Source organism: Callithrix jacchus, chromosome 13 (genome assembly GCF_049354715.1).
Source record: "Callithrix jacchus isolate 240 chromosome 13, calJac240_pri, whole genome shotgun sequence".
NCBI classification, from domain to species: domain Eukaryota; kingdom Metazoa; phylum Chordata; class Mammalia; order Primates; family Cebidae; genus Callithrix; species Callithrix jacchus.
Window position 1 is genome coordinate 79,719,188 of NC_133514.1, and position 26,819 is coordinate 79,746,006.

The window sequence follows — 26,819 nt, forward strand, 5'->3', positions numbered from 1 at the left end:
CTCTCCCACAGAGGGTGAGGCAAGTGACCAGAGAGGATAACTCATGTTGAAATTTGTCGTAAATCTTGAGTCCCACTAATTTGGCTCAGCATAGCTTTTGAAGTAGTTCAGTTTTTCATTTGAATGTTAAGATGATGAGATACGACATAATTCTTAAGCATATGTATCACACATGATCAGCTGGGAGAAAATTCAGCCATCCTTTCAAGCCTTTCAGCCATCTCTGCCTTCTGCTTAAGAGTATGTCGATCTGTGAAGATCGTGTAAAGCGTAGAAGCATCAGGTTGACAGAACTCAAGCTCTGTTTCCACCGTTATTTATAGCAGCAGCATCCACATTGAGTGTGTTTATCTATTATGTGGAAAGACATGGAACGTGCTGTGAAAAGCTTCTATTTGAGGGTTAGACCAACCCATGTCCGAGGCACTAAGCTAAATATCTTAGTTTCCTTTGGATTTAATGCAGAGATTTAGAAAAGTGAGGGGGGGGGGGAGGTATTGAGCAATTGATTTTGTGTATTTATTTATCTGGGTTAAGAGGGCTAGCCAGGGAGTCAGTGCAGATGGTCCACCTGGAGGTAAACTGGGTGTCTTCACCTACCACCACCATTACAATTACGGCTACTGATATTTAGGTATCTGCCATGTAACAGACACAACTCTAAACAGTTTTCACATAGGACCCATTTATTTGGCATGTATTTGAATATCAGTTGTGTGCTTGCAGTCATCAGGGAAAAAGGCTCTCACAGAACCTGTACTTCAGTGTTTTGGGTGGGGGTGAGAGGCGGTGGAGTTGGAGAGAGACGGATGACAGTGATTAAGTATTGTCTTCTAATGCACTCCAGCAGCGCTAAGGAAAAAAGACAAAGTGCTTTATTCCAATGACAATTCTCAGTAATCCTACAAGGTGGGTACAGTCACTCCAGAGACCTTAGGAGCTCCAGGTGAACTTCCTGAGCCTCTCCATTCCACTTCTTTGGGGTCCAGTTTCTTTCTCTGTTATGTGAAGGGATAGCATCATATGGTTTGTGATTCCAGTATAGGAATCCTCTCCACCACAAAACACACACACACATATACACACACACACACACATACACACACACGCACGCACACACACACACTGTAGGGAGTTAGCAAAGGCAGTGATGGCAGTAAGTGAACTACATAATTCTGACAGGAGCTCCTAGGAAACTTGCAAGTGCTGGTGTTTGCACAGGTCTTAGCCTGAGGCCTGCCAGTGCTATTTGTGTTGAACCAAATGTTCCTTCCCTTTCACCTTCATCCTTGTAAATATGTCCCATTTTCTGCCCCAAAGCAATAAAAAGAATGAACATCCATCTTAACAGTATATGAATATATGCACATTCCCAGACTTAAAATCCTTAAATGGTATTAAGAGACTCAGATAACACAGCTCAACAACACATTTTTCAGTTAAATTAAGCCAGTGTTTGGGTGTTCTTATTATAAAAGATTAGATGCACACATGTGCACGTGTCTGTTTAAGGGGAGGACGGCCGTAGTCTGGCTACCTCCCCAGCTCTCTCTGGGCTGGTTCCTTGACCTTTGCTCCCCCAGGCCCTGTTTGGCATTTTGGCTCCGAAGTAACAAACCAGAAGTAGTCTGGGTCCATGAGCACCACTAGAAATCCTTAGTTTTGATAACTTCTCCCCTGAACATTCTTCCTTTGAACCATGCATGGGTAACTCACTAGAACATGTGTTTTATGCCAAAGTTTGAAACAAAGTGTGAATGTTAGAAGCTGCCCCTGTTATAAACACAAGTGGTGGCATCCAGATCTCTTAAACTACACCCCGACAGTGAGACCCAAGGCACACTGATCATATTGATTGACTGTCTTGAGGGCTCAAATGGTTATTTTGTGGGGGTTGGAAGAACAACTACACTGTGGTGTGGACTTCCAAGCAGTTTGATGATCAGCGTCAGCAAGTAGATAACTCAGTAGTTAGCAGGTGAAAGAACATGTCTTTGTGCTCAGTTAGCAAGGAAGATTTCCATGCTCAGTTAGCATAGAAGACTGCCCAGTTCTGACTGGCTGGGCAACTTAGCCAGAGGAAAAGGCTTTCTGTGAACTTAGGAATGACAGAAGATCTCCACATTGAGCTACATTTGTGTCTTTGACATCTTGTAGTAAGTAGGAGCCTATTCTTTGTTTAATCCTCTTAAATGCTGTCTTCTCTGCTTTCCTTACCGTGTGCATCTGCCTCCTGGTTCTTTTAAAATTGCTCCAGCTTGACCCACTTCATGCCTTCTCAGAGAAGGCATCTCCATTCTCTATTCAGCAGACATTTTACTGAGCACATACTATATGCCAGGCACTGTCCTAAGAGCACAGAGATCAACAAGACAGATACTACCTCGGTCCTTGGGGAACTTTTGTTTACAAGGTCAAAATCAGCTCCGACACAACCCATCCAAGGACCAGCATTTGCAAACTACTGTATTTAGGTTATTTCCAAGTTTACTTCTCTCAAGCAAAAATAAGCAGTATCCCTTTGAGATCTTTATAGAGAAAGCGGGAAAGAGCTTCATGTTGCAAACCACCAAGCCAAGGGCAAGGCAATTCTTATTTCGCTTCACTTCAGATATTCATCTTGGGCTGAGAAAACCATGTCAAGTTGTTGTGTCCCCACTTTGTGGTCTTGCCCTTGGCTTAGTGGTCCTGAATGTGAATGTGAAGTGCTCTCCTGCCCGTCCTGGATACTGGAAGTAACCACCATGAACCTTCAACTGCAGAGCCCAGGCAGAAGCCACCTCTTGTGCCAAGCCCTCTGCAATCATCCCTGTTGCAAGAGAGCTCACTTGCACAGTGACAGGCTTAGATGCTGGCTTGGACATGTCTCAGATGTTGCTCTGTGCTGGTGTCTGTTCTTGTGCTTATGGCTAGCTGCTCCATTAGATTGTAAACCTATTGAGGGCAGCTGCTCACTAGATCTTGTACCTACTTGATACTTAAACAGTATTTGTGCCTTGATGGAATAGATGTAATATACTTCCATTCTTGAGATATTTGCTAGACTGGCATGTCACTTACTTCTTGGAGTCACTTCTAGAGGGATGTTAAGATCTTCCACATCCCCTTTCCTTGTTTGCTGATGGATATTCATAGAATAGTTACCAAGAGTTTTCTGCTCTGGGGGAAATGTATGACCTACAGAGTTGCATTAAGTGGATTTTTAAAAATTACATATTTGATATAAAGAACTTTTCAAGCAAGTAGATAGGCATCCAGACATGGAAGCATACACAATGCTCTTGTCAAAAGAACAAGGATGATGTGAGATAGAGATCCTTATTAAGATATATTCTCAGAAGTATGCTCAAATCCATCCTAAAGATAGTGTCATATTTTGAAATTTGATGACTGAGAGATACTGCCATCACTGGATAAGTCCTTGGATGATAAACTGTGATGCGAGTTGGATAAAGAATGTTGATGAATCGCTGTTTCTAATGGTTTTTGCTTTACTCATAGGGGTCAAACCTTGGTCAAATATCATGGAAATCCTGGAGGAAAAAGATGGAGTTGACACAGAGCTACTGGTTTATGCAATGACTTTGGTGAACAAGGTTGGTTGACTGTGTTATGGGTTGAATTGTGTCACCTATAAAGATATGTTAAAGTCCTGGCCCCAGGTATCTGTGCTTGTGGCCTTATTTGGAAATAGTGTCCTAGCAGATGTAATCTGGTCATTAGCGTGGGCTTTGATGCAGCATGACTGTGTCCTTATAAGAGGGAAAGGGACATAAGGGAAGACTACGTGAACATGAAAGGAAGACAGCCACGTGAGTACAGGCAGAGGTCAGAATGATGCACCCACAAGCCAAGGAATGCCAGGGATTGCTGGCTGCCAATTGAGGATGAGGCAAAGAGAGACTTCCTGTAGAGCCTTCTAAGCTAAGGTGAAAGCATGGCCCTGCTGACACCTTAATATCAGACTTCTAATCTTTCAAACTATGAGAGAATAAGTTTCTATTATTTTAAGTTTCTATTAGTTTGTGATACTTTGTTACAGTAGCCATAGGGAACTAATATATTGTGAAAATCTAAAATTTTCCCTCTCAGTAAGAGATACACCATGTGGACTCCCTCCTGGTGGCTGGAACCACAGCTGCAGCGTACACTAAAGGAGAAAATTCTTCATGCGACATGTAGAGTGGGTGTGTGTGCAGCTATGCGTGCTTATGAAGCCCTGTGGGTGCCTGCCTGCATGTGTTCATGCTTTGGCCGTTTCTAGTAAACCAGAAAGGTGACAGAATTTCATGACTGCTTTTCCTATCAAGTTGGCCCCTTAAAATAATTATCACTTTTATTATTATTGAGATGGAGTCTCACTCTGTCACCCAGGCTCGAGTATAGTGCCATGATCTCAGCTCATTGCAACCTCTACCTTGCAGGTTCAAGAGATCCTCCTGCTTCAGTCTCCCTAATAGCTGGGATTACAGGTACTTGCCACCATGCCCAGCTAATTTTTGTGTTTTTAGTAGAGATGGGGTTTTGCCATGATGGCCAGGCTGGTCTTGAACTCCTGACCTCAGGTGATCTGCCCACCTCGGCCTCCCAAAGTGCTGAGATTACAGGCATGAGCCACTGTACTCAGCCAAAATTATGTTTTAAAATCATTTTTCCTTGAAAGAAAGTATATTATGAAGTTTTTACTCTATGAAAATAGTTCACAAGTCAGGAAGACACGGGGTACGCATGTTCCACTGCATATTGAAGTCCGACTGTTGGGCTGAGATAGGGAATCCCGGGGGGGGTCCCACTCGTCTCATGTGATGGTGACCACACCTTGTGCTCTCATTCCTCCTGTCTCATCCCTCCCTGATTACCACCTTGTAGGGCAGTGTTGGTCCTTGGTGCCCATCCCCAGAGATGCTGCTCTTAAACAAGAGAACCCATGCTGACTTGGACAGGCCCAGTCTCAGGTCTGAAGTTTCTCTATTTGAATCTTCATGCCTCAGAGCACAGACACCTCATCAGCCACCCCATAGACCTTTTTTGTGCTTTCCGTACATGCTCACACTGGGCATGAGCCTGCAGGACCATCTGTAGTGATGGTGAGGGCTTCAGAAAGATCCAGAGTCCCTTCCTGGAAAAAGGGACCAGAGAAACATTTTCCCTGATAAACTGGGGTTAAATTTGTAGAAAGCAGTATAATTACGAAGAGCAGCTTGTCCTACTAGATAGTAAAATGTTATGCAAACTCTGAGGATTACAACAATGTAGTCTGGCCCTTTCCTCAGCAGGCAGATGATTGGTGCAGAGGAGCTCTGAAACAGGCCTCGGTACAGAACAACTCACTGTGCAGTTAATATTGGTGGGGACAGGTTAGTTACTGATTGGAGAGGTGTTGTTAAATGGGAGTAAACAAAAACATGCTTTGACCGTATACCACAATAAGTCCCAGAGAGCTTAAAGCATTTAATGGAACATATCAAACTGTAGGAAAAAAAAAAGAGATGAAGGCTAATTAGTCTCTGGTTGGTAATGTTTATTTTAATAATAAAACCAGTGAAAAAGGTTCCAAAGGAAGAGATTTAAATATTTTACTGCATAAAAATTTAAAAGCTCTTATTTGCAAAATGAAAATCACAAATTATAACTAAATGAAAATGACAAACTGAGAGATGGTTTACAAAAAGAAAGCTAGAAAATGATACTACCCTAAATACATTGTGAACTCAGTAGAAAAATGAAAGACATGAAACCAACTAAGATCAAAAGAAATACATGCAAAAGCAGTAAGACATTTTCCCCTGGACATATTGGCAATGACTGCTTTTTAATGAAGTATCATTTGTTGATGAACACACAGGAAACTCCTCTAACCCTGGTAGGAAATGGGCGCAACTTTTCTAAAGTATAATCCTGGGAATTATGCTTTTATTTTCAAATCTTCTTTTGAGCTTGTTTTACCACTTGATTTGAAGCAGTTTTCTGTTGGTATCTAAAGATTAAGGTCATCTATTTCCTGTCCTTTTTGGTCACTGACACTGTTTTGGTAAACACTGAATTCAGCAAAAATGGAATTTTCACCCTGGTAGAGTGTTACACACTGTAATTTTATTTTATTGATTAAATAAAATTATCTATTTTGTTGATAAGGTCATGCCCAGATGTTCTTATGATCATAGCAGCACCCACACACTGTGGGTACTTTATTGCTTATCACTGGCAGACACCCAGGGCCTGTCACCCTCTGCTTGGCATGCTGTGGCATTTGATGTCCAGAAATTCCTCACTTACTCTTTCTCTTCTGGCAGTTCTTTCTCATCCTTTGTTAGTTCTGGCCAAGGAGACATCCAGAAAAATCCTTGAGGAAATTCATTCAAATGTAATCCTTTCCTTAACCCATTTATGCCTAGTGTTCCATTACTGGAACGGTAAGCTTGTAGGAGTCATTTATATCCTACTGCTCAAGGTCATCACCAAGGTCTGATTTTTCACACACAAAAATTTGCAACCTCCAGCATAAATGGGTTAAACAAGTCAAGAGGCCACCAGCACTCTGCTGGGTTTGTTTTGTTTTGTTGCATTGTGGTAATGCGTCTTGCCCAGTGAGTAAACTCCTCCAAGATACCAAACAAAGTAACAAAATAAAATGTTAATATGGGTCTGGAAAACATTCAGACTGTAAAATCTGGGAAATTATATTGTAATTTGAGTGGTTTCTAACTATCGATTGCAACAAAATAAAAGCCCCTATAACATGGAATTTAAAAAATGGATATTTCTGTGATAAAACAATGACACTAAGTCCTATCCTGGTTACTGTTCTCAAACTGATTACCTTATAAAATAGGATGAAGCAGATTGGGGGTGGGAGGTAGAACGAGTAACAACAGGGGTTACTGTGGGGCTGGCTTAGGGTGTTCATGGAAAGCAGGACTCCAGGGAACCGTGGGGAGAGGAGCTCTTCAGTGGGGCTAGGGGATGATGAACCTGGATGCTATATGCTGAGTATTTGCCTTTGTTTTTATATCTACTTTTATTGTTTTAAAACTATTCTCTTAGTCCATTTTGTGTTGCTGTAACTGAATACCACAGACTGGGTAATTTATAAAGAAATCTATTTCTCACAGTTCTGGAGGCTGGGAAATTCAATATCAAAGTATCAATGTACAGGCATCTTGTGAGGACCTTTTTGCTGTCTCATTCATGGTAGAGGGCAAGGAGATTGCAGGGCTGCAAGGAAAGAGAGGAGAAGGTGATGAAACGTATGCTGTTAGGAACCTTTTCCTGCAGTAAGTAATTCCTGAGATAATGACATCCATCCAATTTACCTCCTTTCATGCTGTTGCCTTGGGAATTATGTTTCTAACATATGAACTTTGGGAGATATATTAAAACCATAGCATTCTGCCCCTGGTCCCCAGTCCTCCTCATGAACAAGATATATCTATTTCATTCTAGTAGCCCCAAAGTCTTAATGAATTCCAGTATGAAGTCAAAATCCAAAATCCAGAGTCTAATCTGAATCAGGTTTGGGTAAGACTCAAGGCACGATTCATCCTGAGGCAAATTCTCTCTAGCTATGGGTCTGAAATCAAGCAAGTTACCTACTTCCAAAATGTACTGTTGGAACTGGCATAGATGTTCACATTCTAAAAGGCAGAAATAGGCAAGAAGAAAGGGGCAACTAGTTCTAAGTCCAAAGTCCAAGAGAGAAAACGATATTAAATCTTAAGACACTAGAATAATGTCTTTTGACTCCATGTCCCACATCCTGGGCACACTGGGGTTGGGGTTGGGCCCACAAGGCCTTAGGCAACCCCATCCCTATGGCTTTGCTGGGCTTAGCCCACACTTCAGCTCTCTTGGGTGGGAGTTTATGCCTATAGCTTTCCCAGGCTGGAGTTGCATACTGGTAGCTCTACAGTTCTGGGGTCTTGGGGGCTGCCTCACTCCCATGGCTCCACTAGGCATTGCCCTAATGGGGATTCTCTACAGTAGCTTCACCCCTATGACAAGTCTCTTCCTGGGACCCTAGGCTGTCCACAACTTCTTTTAGATCTAGGTTGAGGCCACCATGGTTCCATGGCTGTTGTATTTTGCACACCTGTAGAATTAGCACCAGGTATTTCATGGCTTGGACCTTCCAGAGCAGTAAGGCCTGCTCGAGTCACAGCTGGGTGGCCAAAAAGTCTGACACCAGAATTCTGGGAGCAGGACCCTAAGTGGTCTTGAGCAGGAAATGCTGAGATACTGCTGGTACCATTTCAGAGACCTCAAGGCAAGGTCTCTAAAATGCCTTTGGAGTTTTTCTTCCATCTTCTTGGTGAGTAACACTGACTCCCTTCTATGCATCCTATAATCTTGTTAGCAAATGGTCACTTGGTCCTGCCTTTGGTTTGCTCTCCAAAAGATGCCTTTTCACTCTTTACATGGCCAGGCTGTGACTTTTACCAATTTTTTTCATTTAATAAACTCCATCTTTTATATCACTGCTATCCTCTTGCATCTTACTATATGCAGTTAAAAGTAATCATATAACTTGTTCATTATTTTGCTTAGAATTTTTTTTTCACCAGATATCCTAGTTCATTGCTCTTAAATTCTGTCTTTCTTTAGAGCCCTAGGACATTGACATAGTTCAGCCAAGTTCTCGCCACTTTAAAACAAGGATGGCTTTTATTCCCGTTTCTAATACCTTGATCCTCATTTCCATCTGAGTCCTCTTCAGAATTGGCTTTACCATTTGTATTTCTACCCCCACTTCAGCAATCTCTAAGAAGGCTCTGACTTGTCCTACAGCTATTTTCTTCTTCTGAGTTCCCACCAGAGTCAACCAGATAATGCTCTGGGCAATCTATGCTTTTTCTAGCTTGCTTCTCCAAATTTTTCCAGCCTCTACCTATTTCCCAATTCCAAAGCTGCTTTCACATTTTCAGTTATTTGTTATAGCAACAGCCCCACTTCTCTGTACCAATTTTATATCTTTGTTTTGTGTTGCTATAACAGAACACCACAGACTGGGTAATTTATAAAGGAAAGAAATGTATTACAGTTCTTGAGTATGGGAGTCCAATATCAAGGTTCTGGCATTTGGCCAGGCCCTTCTTTCTGTGCTCTCCAGTAGTGGGATACCGGGGTTGGGGTGGGGGTGGGGGGGTAAGGTTGTAGGTAAGGTAAGATGTTGAACTCACCCTTTTACCAGGAAACTACTCCCACAATAATTAACCCACTCCTGAGATAACAGCCCTAATCTATTCATTGCCTAATCACTGCTTAAAGGTTCTCCCTTCCAACACTCCTTCATTGGGGATTAAGTTTCCAACACATGACTTTGGGGGGCACATCCAAACCATAACAATTATGATGCAGTAAATGCACCTTTTCTTATAGAAAATAGCTATATGAGTTGTAACACATACATAGAGATCGATCGCCTTCACAATTAGAATACAGAATAATAATAATGTAGTATATGCCCCATGTTATCCTTTTACAGTGACATTCTGACCTCCTATATATAATCCTGAGAAACCACTGATTTGTTCTCTTATCACTGTAATTTTGTCTTTCCAAGAATGTCAGATGGAATCATACAGTAAGTAACCCTCTGAGGCTGGCTTCTAGCAGTATTATGCCTTTTGAGATTCATCTTTGATTGCATATATTAATATATGCAATATATTAACTCCTCTCCACTGCTGTGTAGTATTCCTTGTAGAGATGCATATTTGCTTACCCATTCACCTATTGAAGGGGATTTGTGTGTTTATAGCTTTTAGCTTCCACAGATAGCACTGCTATGAACATTCATGTACAGGCTTTGCCACAATGGTTTTATCCTAGAAGAAGGACTTGATGGAATCAGTGAAAACCCAGAGAAGGGGAAGAGTGTCTGGTAGGACAGAATTTCCCCCTCTGAGAGAGATCTGTAAAGATTTACTTGTCAATGCCTCGTCAAGACAAAGTCTGAGAAAAAAAAACGGGAGGAGAGATACCAAGTGTCAGGCGGCTACGCTGGGCACCTTTAGTGTCTGAGGGTAAAGGCGTCAGGAAACATTTGCCTTGCAGACTTTCCTGGTGAAGCTGCCATCTTTTTGTCAGAGGTGGACAACTTATAGCAGAGGCCACAGGGTGGAACTGGGAGGGGAGGCCCAGGGACAGATGAGAGTGTGGTACAATTTGCTGAGCATACTGGAGAATCAGCCAAAAAAAAAAAAAAAAAAAGCAAAAGATAAATGTGTTTTTAGGATGTATAGCACCCTCTTGCACAGGTGGAAAAAGAAGCTGCATTTGTGAGTGGCAGAAGGCTATCATCTCTCCTGCAGCCTGCAGGAAAGGTGATAGTACGCAGGCTTGGCTCAAGCCCACATTTTCACAGCAGAAATGACAAATGACCTGCTGATACACTTAGTTCAGGGCCTATTACTCAGCAAGGGGCAAGAGTTTCTTGAGTCTTTTTAGTTCTTTTTGGTTTTTATTTTTGAGACAGAGTCTTCCTCCATCGCCCAGGCTGGAGTGAAGTGATGTGATCTTGGCTCACTGCAACCTCTGCCTCCTGAGTTCAAGTGATTCTTGTGCCTCAGCCTCCCAAGTAGCTGGGATTACAAGCATGTGCCACCATGTTCCACTACATTTTTGTATTTTTAGTAGAGCCTGGGTTTCACTATGTTGGCCAGGCTGGTCTTGAGCTCCTAGCCTCAAGTGATCCACCTGCCTCAACCTCCCAAAATGCTGAAGTTACAGGTGTGAGTCACTGTGCCTGCCCCCTGCTTAGTTCTGTAGCTCTAATTTTTAAATTATTTACTAGTGATTCCCCCACCCTTTATGGTTAGACTTGGTAAAGCAATGGGGATTAGGTTTAGCAGTTTAACCTCCTGGAAACTTCTGAGTGAAAGATCTTCAGTTGACTCCCAGCAAGGAGAAAGCAAAAGAGGAAGGTAGGGAAACAGAGCTGAAGAAACGACCAGCGGCCTCTCTCTGTGCCTGGGGCTGGCCCCTGCGCCGCTATGGAGGAAGTTTTAATTCTGACACTAGATGTCCCCTCACCTGTGTCCCTCAGGCTGTGCATTTTGCAGAGTCAGCTGGCAGTTGGGGCATCTCTAGTTGTTCACCATGCCCAGGCCCAGTATTGCCATTTCCCTCTCAGCTTTTAATAAATTCTAGAGTTTTCACTAAAAGCAAAGGATGATAGGATTCTTTGAATGATGCGAAGTTCTTCAATCAGTGTTGGAAGCTGGGGGCAACCCCAATGACCATTATTGCCTGCCAGTGCGATGTGGTCAGCCTGGTGCCTGCAGATACTGGTGTGTGCTGTCATACGTGGTGGCCCAAGTGTGAACACCTATTTATCATGGCTTCAGATGCACAGCCTCCTGCCTTGTGCCCTTTTGGGGCTTTGAATAATTAGACTGTCACATCACACTTGGTTTTCATTCGTTTCTGATCTCAATGGCAGTGACTTGTGTCCTCTGCTCAGCTCAAAAAGGAAAAAGCCATTATTCAAGTTATGAATAGAGACCTTCTTTCCAACACTAATAGCCCCAAGATAGAAGAGTTAGAGAAGTTGGTGCTGTGAGGTGATCTTTACGAAAGTGTTGGTCTTATTTCTTCCTAGGCAAGTTATCAGGTTTAGAATAATTTTAGAATGCACATCTTGTTCTCAGAAATGCAAAGATAATGAACTAAGTAGGGACTAAAGGCTGAGACTGGAATGGCAGGTCTGAGACCAGGGTTTTATCCCAGTGTCTTTAGTAACTTCCTGTTGCCTCAGGCGTTTATCCTTCTCTCCCTCTTGTATAAGATAAGGGGCTTGCAGTAAATCTCAGCCTCCTTCCAGCTCTGAGCCTGGCCTTGTCCAAGAAACCCTCATTCTCTTAAGAGAGGTAGAATTCGAAGTCAGCTTTTTCTTTCTTGGGTTCCCTTTTGTCTCTTAATTGCTGCCTTGAAATTTCTCATGCTTTCCAAAATTTCATAGACCATGGGGAGGCCCTATTGAATTTAAATACAATTTAATAAAATTGTTACAACTCCAGTTGTTGGCCTATGGATCTTAACAGGAGTTTCTAATTACAAAGTACATTAGTTTTCTATTGCCATGTAACAAATTGCTGCAAACTTAGCAGCTTCAAACAACATCCATGTATCATCTCACAGCTTCCATGGGGTGGGAGTCTGGGCATGGCCTTAGTGGGTCCTCTGCCCAGGGTCTCACAAGGCTGCAGCCAAGGTGTCGCCCAGGGCTGGAGTCTCATTGAGGCTTGGTGTCCTCTTCCAAGCCTGTGTAGTTGCAGGATTCATTTCCTTGCATCTGTGAAACCTGAGGTGGTTGCTGTTGCTTCGAGGCCAGTGGCATAACCTCTTTCCAGTCCAGAGCTCAGACAAGAGCTAAGCCGTCTTTTAAAGGGCCTACCTGATTATCACCCAGGAGAGTCACCCCTTTAAATAATTCAAAATTAACTGATTTTAGATCTTAATTACATTTCCAAAATCCCCTCACCTTTGCCACCTAATGTAACCCTATCATGGGAGTGCCATCCTCCCATGGGAATGCCCAGCCCACACTCAAGCCAGGGAGATTATATAGCATGTGTACACCAGAGGGGAGAATATTGGGGTTAATTCTGCCTACCACATTGAAGAGGCTTTTTCTCAAATAAATTTGTCATCTGTCTGGATTGATGAGTGACCATGACGATATGACACTATGCCTGGATTAGGCATTGGAAAATGCCTTGAGAGCCTTGAGGCAGTCCTCTGTGGTGTGTCTGTAGCTGGTTCTTCTCTTCTTCCAGACGTTATCAGGACTGCCAGACCAAGACACCTTCTACGATGTTGTGGACTGCCTGGAGGAGCTGGGCATCGCTGCTGTGTCCCAGAGGCACTTGAACAAGAAAGGGACTGACCTGGACTTAGTGGAGCAACTCAACATTTATGAGGTACCACACCATGCCTTTTTTAAGATATTGCACAACTTTGGCAGTTGTCAAAAGCTGAGATGGCCCCTACTTTAGACCCATGCATGTCGCCTTATGAACACCACCAGCTTATGGGAAATGCAGGATCTCAGGCTTCACCCCAGACCTGCTGAATCAGAAACTCTGAGGTCCAGCAGACCATGTTATGATAAGCCTTCCAGGCAACTCTGATGTATATTCAAACTCAAGAACCCTTGATGTAGGGGAAACTGGGTAGCTATTTTTTTTTTTTAATAACATGCCTTCTGTCAGCAGCACTTTCACTCAAGGAGGCAGGGAGAGAAAGAGACAGAAATCACATTTATTAGACCTGATGGGGGTGGAACTTCAGGCAGGGCCAGATACGTGATTTGTAGGAACCAATGCAAAATGAAGATGAAGGATCATTTATGGAACACTCGAGCAAAAGTGCTGTTAAAGACACTAAAACAACTCTTCACTTCCTTCTGTGGTTTCTCCCACCTTGTTATAGTGATTTTTAAATTCAGTATGTAATGTCATAAGGAAAGAAAAATTTAAATTTAAAATTATTACCATAAACGTTACCGTTCATCTTTTATTATGCAGTTTAACATGTAGGCAGAATCAGCAAAATTACCTAAACCATATTTTGTAGTTCCACACGCATGTGTACTTTGTTCTTACCAGAACAGCAGAAACAGTGCAAAACCGACTGCACTGTTTGCCCCTCACTTCTTGAGGTGTGTGCATTCTACCGACACTCTGCCTTCAGCTTACTAAAGGGTAAGAAAGGGCTGAAAGGAAAAGAATCCAGGAGCTGCCCTATCTTTTCCTTTCTTTTATGTTGTCATTTCAGCATAAGTTGTTGTGGCTAACATGGGAAGGCAACAAGGTAAGAAAGGATATGAGAGGTTCCCTGGGTTGTCTTGTCTACACTTAAATCCATCTTGAAGGGAAGCACGGCCCCCAGGGTTGTCAGTGCCCCTGCCTCCCCAGTCATAGATGTAACATACTTACCCTGTCCTCGATTCCCATGGAACTCCTGCCTATAACAAGTCTACCAGAATTTATGCACATGAGTAACAAGGAATGGCAGGCATGCATGTTGAACCCCTCTTCTCTGCTCATGCAACTGCACAGCTTATTCACCCATGGCCGGTTCCGCTTTGGGCTATACATCGGGATTCGGGCCCTGTTGACTTGAGTTCAGACTGTCCCCTGTGGGTTAATTTTCGATCAAATGCCCCCACAGTATTAAAAGCACGTAACTCTGAGAGTGTTTGGACACTAGATGGTAATAGTACATTTGCGTAGCGAATGACACCCTTTCTTGCTGACCCTCATCATCCCAGTGTCCTGCCATGGCCAGCGAGGGCAGATCTGAAGATGTGTTTCCTCCTGGGTAGTATGACCTCAACCAGGAAAGTGAATTCCTCTAGACCCAAACGAACTCAATCCCTGAGGATGTTCCATGAGTGGCATTCTGTGTGGCTGTCATTGCTAGAGCCTTTGGCCTGTATAACCTTCCACCTCTGGTTTTGTTCGTTTGTTTTTGAGATGGAGTCTCTTTCTGTCGCCCAGGCTGAAGTGCAGTGGTGCGATCTCAGCTCACTGCAACCTCTGTCTTCTGCGTTGAAGCAATTTTCCTGCCTCCCAAGTAGCTGGAATTACAGGCATCCACCACCATGCCTAGCTAATTTTTATATTTTAATAGAGACAGGGTTTCACCATGTTGGCCTAACTGGTCTTGAACTACTGACCTCAATCGATCCACTTGTCTCAGGCTTCCAAAGTGCTAGGATTACAGGCATGAGCTGCTGTGCCCAATCTTGTTTTTTGTTGTTGTTGCTGTTATTTTTGTTTTTAGCCTTCCACCTATCATTCACATTCCACAAAATTCACCATTTTAAAGTGTACAATTTAATGGTTTTTAGCATATTCACAAGATTGCGCAATCATCACCACAATCATATTTCAGATTGCTTTTCACTCCAAAAAGAAACTCCCATAGCCATTAGCAGACACTGCATTCTTCCCTGTTTCCCATGGCCCAAAACCAATAATCTGCTTTCTCTCTGTATGGATTTACCTGTTTGGGACGTTTCATACAGATGGAGCCATACAAAACGTGGCCTTTGTGGCTAGCTGTCACTTAGCATGTTTCCGAGGTTCACCCACATTTGCAGAATCGCTACTTTGTTCCCAGCTATGCTGACAGTACTCTGTTATATGGATAAGACCATATTTTGTTTATCCATTTATCAGTTAGTGAACACTTGGGTTATTTCTACCTTTTCACTATTATGAATAATGCTGTTCTAAACATTTGTGTTGAATTGAAGTTTATGTATGTACATAGGTTGTCAGTTCTCTTGGGTGAAATTGATGGTCATACAGTAACTATCTTTAACTGATTGAAAAACGTCTAGATTGATTTCCAAAGTGGCTATCCCATTTTATATTCCTACCAGGACTAAAAGGCTTCCAATTACTCCACACCTTAGTCAACACTTATTATTGTGCACCTTTTTCTTATAGCCATGGTGGTTTTGATTTGCACTTCCCTGATGATTAATGCTGTTTAGCCTCTTTCTAAGTGCATACTGACTGTTTGTATAGTTTCTGTGGAGAAATATTTGTTCCGATCCATTGCTCATTTTTTTAATTGATTTTTTGTTGAGTTTTAGGAAATATTTCTCTATTCTGGATACTGGACCCTTATCAGATATATAATCTGAGAATATTTTCTTCCATTCTGTGTGTTGTGCTGTTCCACTTCTGACCTAATCAGTCTAAGTAATACATTTTAAAAATATTTCCTTCTTCCACTCATAATGTATACTCATTGATGAAAATTTGGAAAGTAAAGCATTTTTGGTATACAAAAAGCATAAGAGAAAAAAAAACACCCATGATTTTATTACTAACCATTTTTAAGATTTTGGTCTATTTTTCTAGTCTTTTTTGTAACATGGGTATGTGTTCATGATAAGGGACATAGTGGTCTACATATAGTATTGCTTATTGAATCTTATTAGCAAACACGTTGGAAACATTTTTTCTTGTCATTAAATGTTTAAGAACTTAATATTTTAGGGGTTTAATAGTCTCTCTGTGTGTATACCATAACACATGTAACTAGTCCCTGTTTTTTCAGATTGAGATTATTTCCAAAGTTTTCACAATTACAAATGCTGTTATGAGGAAGACATTCATAAATTTTTTGTGCACAGCTAGATCTCTAGGAAAGAGATTTTCCTGCTAGATGGTTTCTTAATGGTCATCACTGGATAGAAATGGAGAGACTGATGTATAACTCTTTCCTGTAAGTTACTGTCATAATAGTTGACAAGTTGAGAAATAGAACAGAATGATCTTTATATGATCTTGGGAGAGAGGAAACTGGGTCCAACATATTTACTGGCAGCACTCGAAGCTGCCCACAGCTGCCAGCGGGCCAGCACTTTGTGCCCTGCTCTGGCATCTTCTCTTCCAGCCCTGCCTCACTTCTTCAGTTTTTCATTGTTACTGACCTGTGGCTCTGGGAGGCAGTAGGTGGTGAAGGAGTATGTTCTTATGGCTCCTAAGAGATAGGTTGGAGAACAAAGTAGGAAGAGAGCTCAAGAGAGTTGGCTTAAATGAAGGTAGAACATGGACTTTTGCTGGCACAGATATTTCCTTCCCTTAACCCCCTCACCACCATGTTCAGAACTCCTTCTGTCTCTTAGATTCTGTTCAACCAGGGGCTCAGATAACCACAGATTTGGATTCCATAGGGTCGCTGTATATTCAGAAGTCAGCTTGATGCAGGTGAATTGCCCATCAGTGAACCAAGTGGGAGAGAGTAATGAAGAATAGCACTGATACCTACTCCAGGAATCTAAACACTACCCTCTGCTTCAGAGCACATTTTCTCTCCAGCCTACCTGCCTCTTAAGCCACCTCCTCATCTCCTTCTTTTCCTTCATACCAAACTTTTAAGAAATTATTCTATATTCACCATCTTTCTTTTGCCAACTAACGTGTGCTTAATGTTTGAGCATCAAGTGTATATCATTTACAAATGGCGTATTTATGTCCTTTAAAGAGAGATAAACACCATGTACTAGTTTTAAGAACTAAAACACTGCAACTCAGAAGTGTCCTGGGCAGTCCATTTATTGTCGTCCTACTACCCTTATCTCCAGGATTCTCTTGCTTTCTTTAAGAAGAATTTAACCTGAAAACCACTTAATCTGTGAGCTAATATAAAGGTTCAGATTGCTGAATCAGAATTGGCCAATCAGAGATCTTTCCCAGTTATCTGGCTGTACTAATAATTTTCAAGAATACAGGCTATCGAGGTGCAGATGAATGAGAGAGAGGTCTTGTGACTCCCCAGGTCCTTTCTTCATGATTCAGACATGTGCTTTCTGACCTGGAACAATAGACGAAGTCTCTAAGTGAGGTTCACAAAGTCATCTCACCCAGCATGTAGTATTCAGTTAGGAAACATCTCCACTTCATGCCCCAGAGAGGCATGGCTCACAAATCCATAATTCTGGGTTAATTTACTATAAGTAATCCATAGCCAGGGACATCCTGCTAAGGGTATTCCGGAAATAAGAACTCTCAGCAAATAGCTTTCGTTTTTTTGTTAGGTAGTCTAGTTAATTAGCATATTTGTGGTAGGTGAAGCAGGTCTTTAGCCGCTTGTGTCCTTCCCCCAGAAACATCTTTCTTGTAAGACGAGTGAAAGGAGGATCAGTCAGATGCTTTGGCTCCTTCTTCCCAGTCTGTTCCTAAACAAGATATTGTTTAATTTTGTCTGTTTTCAAACTTGAATGGAATAATATCTTTTGAGTCTTTCTAGAATATGTCCTTTTGCTCAACGGTTTTGAGACCTGTTCCATGTTGATATATGGATAACCGTTTGTCCATTGTCACTGCTGATGAATATATATCACAATTTATCTGTCTGCTCTGCTTGTCACAGATATCAGCTGGTTTACATTTTTGTTGCCTTCAGAAACAATGCTACTGCGAGAGTTCTTGTACCTGTGTGTGTGTGTGTGTGTGTGTGTGCACACGCACACATGCAGTAGTTAAGATGGTTAGGTATCAGTTTTATATATTCATAAAAATATTTAGAAGTTTTTCTTCTTTCTCTAAGCCCTGGAAATGTTTAAGTGACATTTCATATTCTGGTCTTTGATGGCTTATTAGAATTCTCTCGGGAAATTTTGTGGGCCTGTGATGTTAAATATGTATGTTTGCGTGGTGAGGACAATGAGGGGATATTTTTGGTAACTGTATTTTTTTCTATGGAAACTGGTCTGTTTAAACTTTATATTGTTACAGGATCCATTTTGCTAAATTACATTTCCCAGGAAATTACCCATTTCATCCTTTAAAATTCCTTAGAAAAAGAATTTTTGTCAGACTGTTATGAGGGTTTTAAATTTCTTCGTTTTTAGTAGTTATCCTCCTTTTGTAATTTCTTACTTTGTGTGTTTGTGACTTCTTTTCTCCTCCAGATTAACTAATGGTTTGTCTCTTTTGTTGATTTTTGTCAACAGTAATCTGATTTTTATATGAATGGCACTGCTTTTCTGTTTTGTAATTCAATGCTTTGCTGATATCTTTAGAAATTCCTTTTACTGGCCGGGTGTGGTGGCTCACACCTGTAATTCCAGCACTTTGGGGAGGCGAAGGTGGGCAGATCACGAGGTCAGGAGTTTGAGACCAGCCTGACCAACATGATGAAACCCCATCTCAACTAAAGATACAAAAATTAGCCAGGTATAGTGGCACACACCTGTAATCCCAGCTACTCAGGAGGCTGAGGCAGGAGAATCACTTGACCTGGGAGGCAGAGGTTGCAGTGAGCTGAGTTCGTGCCACTGCACTCCAACCCAGGAGACTGAGCAAGACTCCATCTCAAAAAAAAAAATTATTTTACTTTCTTTCAGTTTTTTTTTTTGTTATTTTTCTGGATTTTTGAGTTGAGTATTTCATTGATTTTTTTGGTCATCTTTTAACCATCATTGCATTCTCATAATACAATCCATTTGGTAATGATGTATTCTTTTTAAAAAGGGGCTGTTGGAATTCTGATTGGTATTGATTTATTGAAAATGTTTGCATCAGTATTTATAAGTAAGATTGGTGTGTTGCAGCCCCTCCCGCCCCATCCCAGCCACCTCCCCTTCCTCTTCCTTTGTTGTACGCTGAGTTTATCAGTTTGAGCATCACTATTATACTAGCATCATAAAAGAATTCCTGACCACTCCTGTACATTGTTTCTTGTTCCTGCGTGTCCAGATGTCTCTGGGGTACCTCTCTGCTCCCCCTTAGTGTCCTCCCTGGATCCTCTGTTTCTGTCCCCTCCCTTTCAGTGTTGAGGTGTCCTTATCAGACCTCCTCTTTGTCTGTGTTATCTGCCTATGATTCTCCCCAGTGAGGTCAGCAGCTGCGGGACTGATTGCTATCTTGACTCCATGCTTTATTCTGAGGCCCATGGCTGCTTGCACCTCTACCTTCCTTCTTCTCTGCCTGCTTGCCATCTTGTATTTCATTCATTCACTTGGAGACCATATGTGACATATTCTGCTAGGGCTGTAAATACAGAGATAAGAGATCTGTACCTGCCCCTAAAGGGCCTCTGTTCTGTAGTCTATTCCCCTAGCAGCTCTATGTGATGGTGCAGAGGACTTAGAACATGCCAAGGAAGCTCTGACTGTATCAGACACGATCACCTGAAAGCCATACATGAAATGCAACCAGCCCCAAATGAACCCTTTATTTTCCTACCGCAACAAAAACAAACATTCTGCACGGACTCTTCATGTCTCCACCTCTGCAAACAGTGGAGTTTCCCAAGTTATAAGCCTAGAGTGATACTGAACTCCTTTCTCTTTCCTGTGTCCCTATATTTCTCTTTCCTGCATCCCCATATTTCTGAGTTTGATTGCTGAAAACTGTAATTTTTCTCCATTCCTGTGATCATTTCCTTAACTCTGGCTTTCATGGTTTCTTGCCTGAACTATTGCATATCTTCTTATTCATTTACTTGTCTTTTACTTTGTTCATTCAACAAAACTTCACTGAGCTTCTTCTGTGAGCCAGGCACTATTCTAGTCTTGGTGACCCAGCACATCAGAAAAAAATCACTGCCCTGAGGAGGCACATATTCTAATGAGGTGCAGACAGTGACCAAGAATGTGTATAAGCAGAGGATCTGAGATTGCAAACATGTGTATGAAGAAAAGAGATGGTATGAGGTGGGAACCAGAAACTGAAGCAGCAGCAAGGACGAAAGGCCTGTCTGAGATGATGGCCTGATAAAAGACAGTGAATGAGAGAGACCGTTGGAGGAAGTCAGGTGTGGCAGGTGTCGGGGGTTGAAAGGTGGCTGGGTGACTGCAGGGGTAGGGCCTAGAGAACAGCATGTGCAGAGCCTGGGGACATTGATATCTCAAGGGAGCCTTCTCCCCATTCCAAACTCCTACCAGCGGAAAGCAAGGTGATCCTCCTAAAAGTGAAATCTCATTATGCTGTTCCTCCCTTTAAGAAAATGAATGAATGAATGAATGACTTTTTCATGACCAGCAAGATGAAACCAAAATTCCTTGAGTTGCTACAAGGGCCATCCATGCTTCGAGGCCTTTGTGCCTCTATGGTCTCATCTCCATCATTCCAAAGATGTGTCTGAAATTTCAGCGACACTCACCTTCTCCTGTTTTTGAACACGAAAGGCAGGTTATTTGGGGAAATTTCCTTTATCCATTCCATTTCCTTGCCTGGAATGTTCTTCTTCCTCTTCTCAAGTTATTAAACTCCTGCCCTTCCTGCTGAAGTCAACTCTAATGTCATCTCTTCCCTTAAGACTCCTTGGCAAGATGAAAGGGTCTCCTGCTGCTTGTCCCCTACTGTCGTTCGTAGCTGATGAGAGAGTGCTGCCTTGTGTTCACACCTCTGATTTAACACTCCTTAGGACATGCGACTTGTTTCCCTTTGAGCTCCTCTGAGCCGTACATTTCATGCCTCTCTCTGGCCCCAGGGCCGGGCAGCACAGCTGCCCACGGTAGAAGTTCAGCAGGTGCTTGAATGAAGGTCTCCTTCAAATATCACACATTTCATGATAGTGTCTACTAGGGGCTGAGTTGAAGGAAGGAAGGATGCTATTCAGTTGGAAAGCAGTCACCTAAAGGGGCAGATGCCCTGAGTAATAACTCAAGCCGTGGCAACTGAATCCTTCAGATAGCTGGCAGAGTTGGGATTTTTATTTCTTTCTGAAAGTTAATGCATTTAAAAAATATATTCGCTGCCACAAGACAACCAACTTCAATATATGCAAGGGCAGCAATAAAGCCTACAGGCAGAACCAATATTTATTTTCACAAAAAACTGAATGTTCTCAAGCAATTGCAGAGAGCTTGGTTAGGCTTCTAGAATTCTTCCTAATAGAAAAGGAATCTGATGGCCATTATGTCTTGGACTTGCTGAAAACAGGCCCAATTTCATGTAATTTTACTCTATTTCAGAAAGGTGATTTGATCCATGTTTAATTAAATTCATTTGATTTTTTTTTATAGCTTCATATGAGTTTTCACATAGTCTGGCATTTGGTACTGGCTGTGGGCCAAGCCATGTACATAAATGGACAAAATTTTAAAAATCTTTTGTCAGATTATGTGTTCTAACTTTGGGTTCTGAAAATGTGGTCCATGTAAGGGGTCAGGCATCTCAAGGCTAAAGACTTCAGAGGATGAGATGTAACTATTAGTTTTAGGAGTAATTAATAGGTCTAATCTCTGAAGATTCTTCCTTGTCATAGGTGATAGAAAGTGTGTATCAGTTATTTCTTGCTGCATGGAAAAATTCCCCAGATCTTAGTGGTGTGAAACAACAATCACTGCTCACAATTCTGTAGGTTAGAAATTTGAGCCTTATTCAGCTGGGAAGTTTTCACTCAGCTGCAGTTATCTAGTGGTTTGAGTGAGGTGGATGATTTACGGCAGCCTTAGTTTATCTAGTTGGTCTGGTGTTTGGTACTGGCTGTTGGCTGAGCCCAACATCTTCAACAGGCTGGCCCACATGTCTTCCCTCTATAGCAGCATGTCAAAAGGGCAAGTCCCAGTGCGTAAACACTTCTCTCTCCCTTTTTTTTTTTTTTGCAGAAGAATCAATTTTCCTTTTATTCATTATGCACTAGAGCTAAAGTGCAGGGCACGAAGAGTTTTATAGAAAATGTTAAGTTCTTATGTAGAGGTTTCCATGGAAATTTAAAAATTTAACAATGTTAGAGATAATAGATAACAAACCCATCAGAAGTACATTATCACTTGGTTTCAGCAATTCTCATTTTGCTGTTTAATTTCAACTATAGATTCCAAATATTCTAGGAGTTTTTTTTTTACCTCAAATATAAGATACAATATCATTAATTTTGGAAGAATTTTAAGTAACTATATCTAACAAGTGAAGATAAAAAAAATCATTATCACATCTAATACAAATTTTAATATTTAAAATAGATCAATTTGTGTATTCACCAAAGAGTAGACTCCATAACCACCAAAGGCTTTGCATGAAATGTTTTAACATGTTTCATCTAATATTTCATCTTCAAACACAAAATATCAATACATGAAAATATTCAATTATGTATAAAGGGCCAGAGACTGTGGTTGGAGGAGGAAATCACAAATTGACAGTGGGATGTTCCAAACCACTTTATTGTGAAAGTAGATGCAAGAGGCCGGGCGTGGTGGCTCTCACCTGTAATCCCAGCACTTTGGGAGGCTGAGGTGGGGAGATCACGACGTCAAGAGATCAAGACTGTCCTGGCCACCATGATGAAACCCTGCCTACTAAGAATATAAAAATTAGCTGGGTTGGTAGTGCATGCCTGTATTCCCAGCTACTCAGGAGGCCGAAGCAGGAGAATGGCTTGAACTCAGGAGGCAGAGGTTGCAGTGAGCCGAGATCCCACTACTGCACTCCAGCCTGGTGACAGAGCAAGACTCTGTGTCAAAAATAAAAATAATAGTAAACAAGAAAGTAAATGCAATAAAGAAAATAGTGATTCCTATTGTTTCTGATAAAAGGAAAGGTAACTCCCAGAAAGCTACTCCCTCACTTTGCCATATTCAAATGTCTAGAACAAGGCACAGGTCTGGCCATATCCAAGGAAAGATGAGGATTCAGGGTGTTAACAAAAGACAGCAGAGATCATGAGGTATCTTATGATTCTGCACCCCCCACATCCACCCTTGCATAAAGACCTAATCTAATATCTCACATTGGTGGGGATCTGGTGTTCTTGTAAGAAAAAAATAGTGTCAGAGTGTTTCCCTTGTAGACTCTGGGGAAGTTGATTCTCATCATTTTCTGTTTTGGAAGTTAGAAATGCTTTCTTGATTGAGAAGGGGGGCAGTCCTGTGTACCGTAAGATTCCATTACTGACTGCTTGTCAGTGAGTGCCACCAGTTATTACAACCAGAAAATGTCTGCAGACATGGATACACTTCCTCAGGATGCAGAAGGTGCTCCCGTGAGAACTGCTGCTCCTCTCTATATGTGAACAGACTGACAGATGCAGGTGGCACCAGCAATCTCTTGAACCAGTGAGGTGCACTGGAAAACGTGAGTCCCAGTGTATCCCTATGTTAGAGTTATTAAGGGGCTTTTGTTTTGTTGACAAGTGCTGAGACAATACAATGCACCAGGGCAAGATTAGCTGGGAAAATGATCTTATGATAAAGTTTTGAACCCAGATGTTCCTCCTTGTTTTCCCAGAACTGGGTAAATTCAGTTTTTACTTTCATAACTCCCTTAAAAATCCCAAGGCTGGTCTCTTACTTGTCTAGGAGCCCATCACAATACTCTTGAAATCTTCAGGAGTCCTATTTTATTGTTTTTTAGTTTTGGCATGACCATATGGGCCTTGGGGAAGATGAGCTGATTTCATCTCTTCCTTTATAACCATGATGTGGGAGCCTCATTTCACATGCACAGATTCCCTCCAAAGACAAGATGAATAGACCTGAGCCACCCTGGTGTTTGGAGTAATGACAGCCTTGTCCCCATGCCCTCTCCCCACACTTGTTGAGTCATGCATTCAGTGCCTCAGTGGACAGAGAACAAAACCCAGATACTTCCACAAATCTGGAGCCAATTCTAAAGTTTTTTGAATTCCAGCTCAGCTCGGTCCACTGTCACCGGCTTGGGATTGTGGATGACTGTGGACTCTGAACTGGATGTGCTGTGTCCATGTGACAGTCTTCCTCGCCAAGAGTTGTTCAAGAAGGTGGTGGGCTAGGAATGCCATCTGGACCCAGTGGAACAAGAAGGGCAGGGAGCACCTGGCACCCACTGTTCATGCCACTATCACCCAGCTTCACAGTGTGGCTACTTGAAAATGTTTCCTCTTGGTGAAAATTCTAATCAACAACAAAAAATAAAAAACAAACAAACAAAAAAACCAAAACATACAAAAAGAAAATCCTAATTTTGCTGATCTTTTTCAGCAGGAGAAGTGATATTCTGTAGTCTTTATAGCTGACAAGCTCAGGATCTTGTAACGCTAATTTCTCTCCTTAAGATAAGATGGCATTAGTGCATGGAATACCAATGAAATCCATGCTGATGGCCCTTGTCATAGCAGCAACATCTTGATGCAACTCTTTGTATTCACATGGCCATGACGTAGCCTTCAATTTCTGTGCTTTATCTTTATGAAGAAGACTAATTAGAAAATACAGGTCATGGTCATTTGCCAAGGCATGCAGGTCAAAGTAATGTTTTGCATAAACACTGGCAGACACATGAATATTAAACTCAAGTAGCTCCAAAAAAACGCTTCTCCATCTTAATCATTTTCTCAACTGCAACGTCCTTGGGATTCTGGCTGTCATCCACACTCCTCAGACCACGATTTCTCCAAACCTTGGAGGCCAGAAGCATGGCTCCAAGGACAATTTTTTTCTAATTAGTAGGACAAAGATCAATGTTAGCATTAGTTAAAAGGCATTCAGTATACACCAAAGCTACGATTGTACATGGAGCTGTTAGTTTTGTGACTTGAAAAAGAGTACAGAAATATCTGAAAATGCAGTTGCATTTGGGATCATGCTCAAAGGATTTCCCTGGAGTCTTTTCTTGTGAAAGTAGATGTATTGGCTCATCAAAAATAACCAGAGATCTGTTTGCATATCTGTGCTTTATGTTGTAATATATTGCCAAAGTCACATTTTCTAACATGTGGCTAAGATCAGGCTTGCTGACCGTACTGTTATCTAGCAGTATGGTGGAACATGAGCTGTATTTTATATAAAGATGCCATGGACATATAGAATATAGATGAGAGCTTCTCCTCTTTTCCTGTACATTCATTTGATATTTTCTCAGGAAGAGTGTGCTTGCCCTTGGATGGTCAGAAGCAAAATCTTCGGGTATCTCCTGCATCTCCTGGTCGCTGATGCGCTGCTGGTTATGGCTGTCACCAGCTCCCAAATCCCAGAGGGCAGGCTCCACATTAGTGGGATCTGGCACTTCTACCACCTCCACCTCATTGATGTTATAGCTGCACATCAGATCTGCCCACTGCACCCTGTGCTGGCTCCGCTTGGGGCTGGCACTGGGGAGCTTCATGTTCCCTCTGCCCAGCCTCTGCTCCTCTCTGCCTTGGCCTGCACCTTTGCTTGACACTGCCTCATAGATGTCAGAGCTGCTGGACAGCTCCCCACACCCCCAGCTCTGGCCCCAACTGGGGCTGGCATTGGTGATGAACATGTTCCATCTGCTGTGCCTCTGCTCCTCTCTGCCTTGGCCTGCACCTTTGCTGGCCATTGCTTCATAGATGTCAGAGCTGCAGGACAGATCTGCAAACCAGCTATACAGACCTCGTCTGGGGCTGACTTTGGTGCACAAGCAACAGCTCAGAGTGTTCCCCATGAGGCACCTTGGCTTCTCTCCAGCAACTGGGCCTTCCCTTGCCTCCAAGTCTGCAGAGCTCAGCAAATAGAGACAATCTGGCTTCCTCCTTTCCTATTTGAATACCTTTTATTTCTTTTCCTTGCCTGATTGCTCTGGCTAGAACTTCCAGTACTATATTGAATAGGAGTGGTGAGAGAGGGCATCCTTGTCTAGTGCCGGATTTCAAAGGGAATGCTTCCAGTTTTTGCCCATTCAGTATGATATTGGCTGTGGGTTTGTCATAAATAGCTTTTATTATTTCGAGATACATTACATCTATACCTAGTTTATTGAGAGTTTTTAGCACAAAGAACTGTTGAATTTTGTTGAAGGCTTTCTCTGCATCAATTGAGATGGTCATGTGGTTTTTGTTTTTGGTTCTGTTTGTGTGGTGGATTACGTTTATAGACTTGGATATGTTGGACCAGCCTTACATCCCTGGGATGAAGCCTACTTGATTGTGATGGATAATCTTTTTGATGTGCTATTGCAATTGGTTTGCCAGTATTTTACTGAAGATTTTTGCATCTATGTTCATCATGGATATTGGCCTGAAGTTTTCTTTTTATGTTGAGTCTCTGCCAGGTTTTGGTATCAGGATGATGTTGGTCTCATAAAATGATTTGGGAAGGATTCCCTCTTTTTGTATCGTTTGGAATAGTTTCAGAAGGAGTGGTACCAGCTCTTCTTTGTATGTCTGGTAGAATTTGGCTGTGAATTCATCTGTACCTGGGCTTTTTTTTGGTTGGTAGGCTATTAATTGTTGCCTCAAATTCAGCCCTTGTTATTGGTCTATTCAGGGTTTTGACTTCTTCCTGGTTTAGGCTTGAGAGAGTGCAAGGAATTTATCTGTTTCTTCCAGGTTTACTGTTTAATGTCCATAGAGTTGTTTGTGGTAATCTCTGATGGTAGTTTGTATTTCTGTGGAATCGGTGGTGA

At 42.0% G+C, this 26,819-nt stretch overlaps 1 protein-coding gene across 48 annotated transcripts in view; it reads left to right on the forward strand.

Moving 5' to 3' along the window:
- FHOD3 (formin homology 2 domain containing 3) overlaps positions 1 to 26,819 on the forward strand; it is a 508,721-nt gene that overhangs the window by 307,215 nt on the left and 174,687 nt on the right. For 25 of the 48 annotated variants that reach the window (XM_054243584.2, XM_035269718.3, XM_054243586.2 and 22 more), the window contains exons 8-10: positions 3,502 to 3,596; positions 9,560 to 9,580; positions 12,777 to 12,920. In XM_054243584.2, the coding sequence (XP_054099559.2) occupies positions 3,502 to 3,596; positions 9,560 to 9,580; positions 12,777 to 12,920 (260 nt within the window). The remainder of the gene's footprint in view (positions 1 to 3,501; positions 3,597 to 9,559; positions 9,581 to 12,776; positions 12,921 to 26,819) is intronic. The other 23 variants (XM_054243585.2, XM_035269719.3, XM_078347990.1 and 20 more) reach the window with 1 other exon arrangement.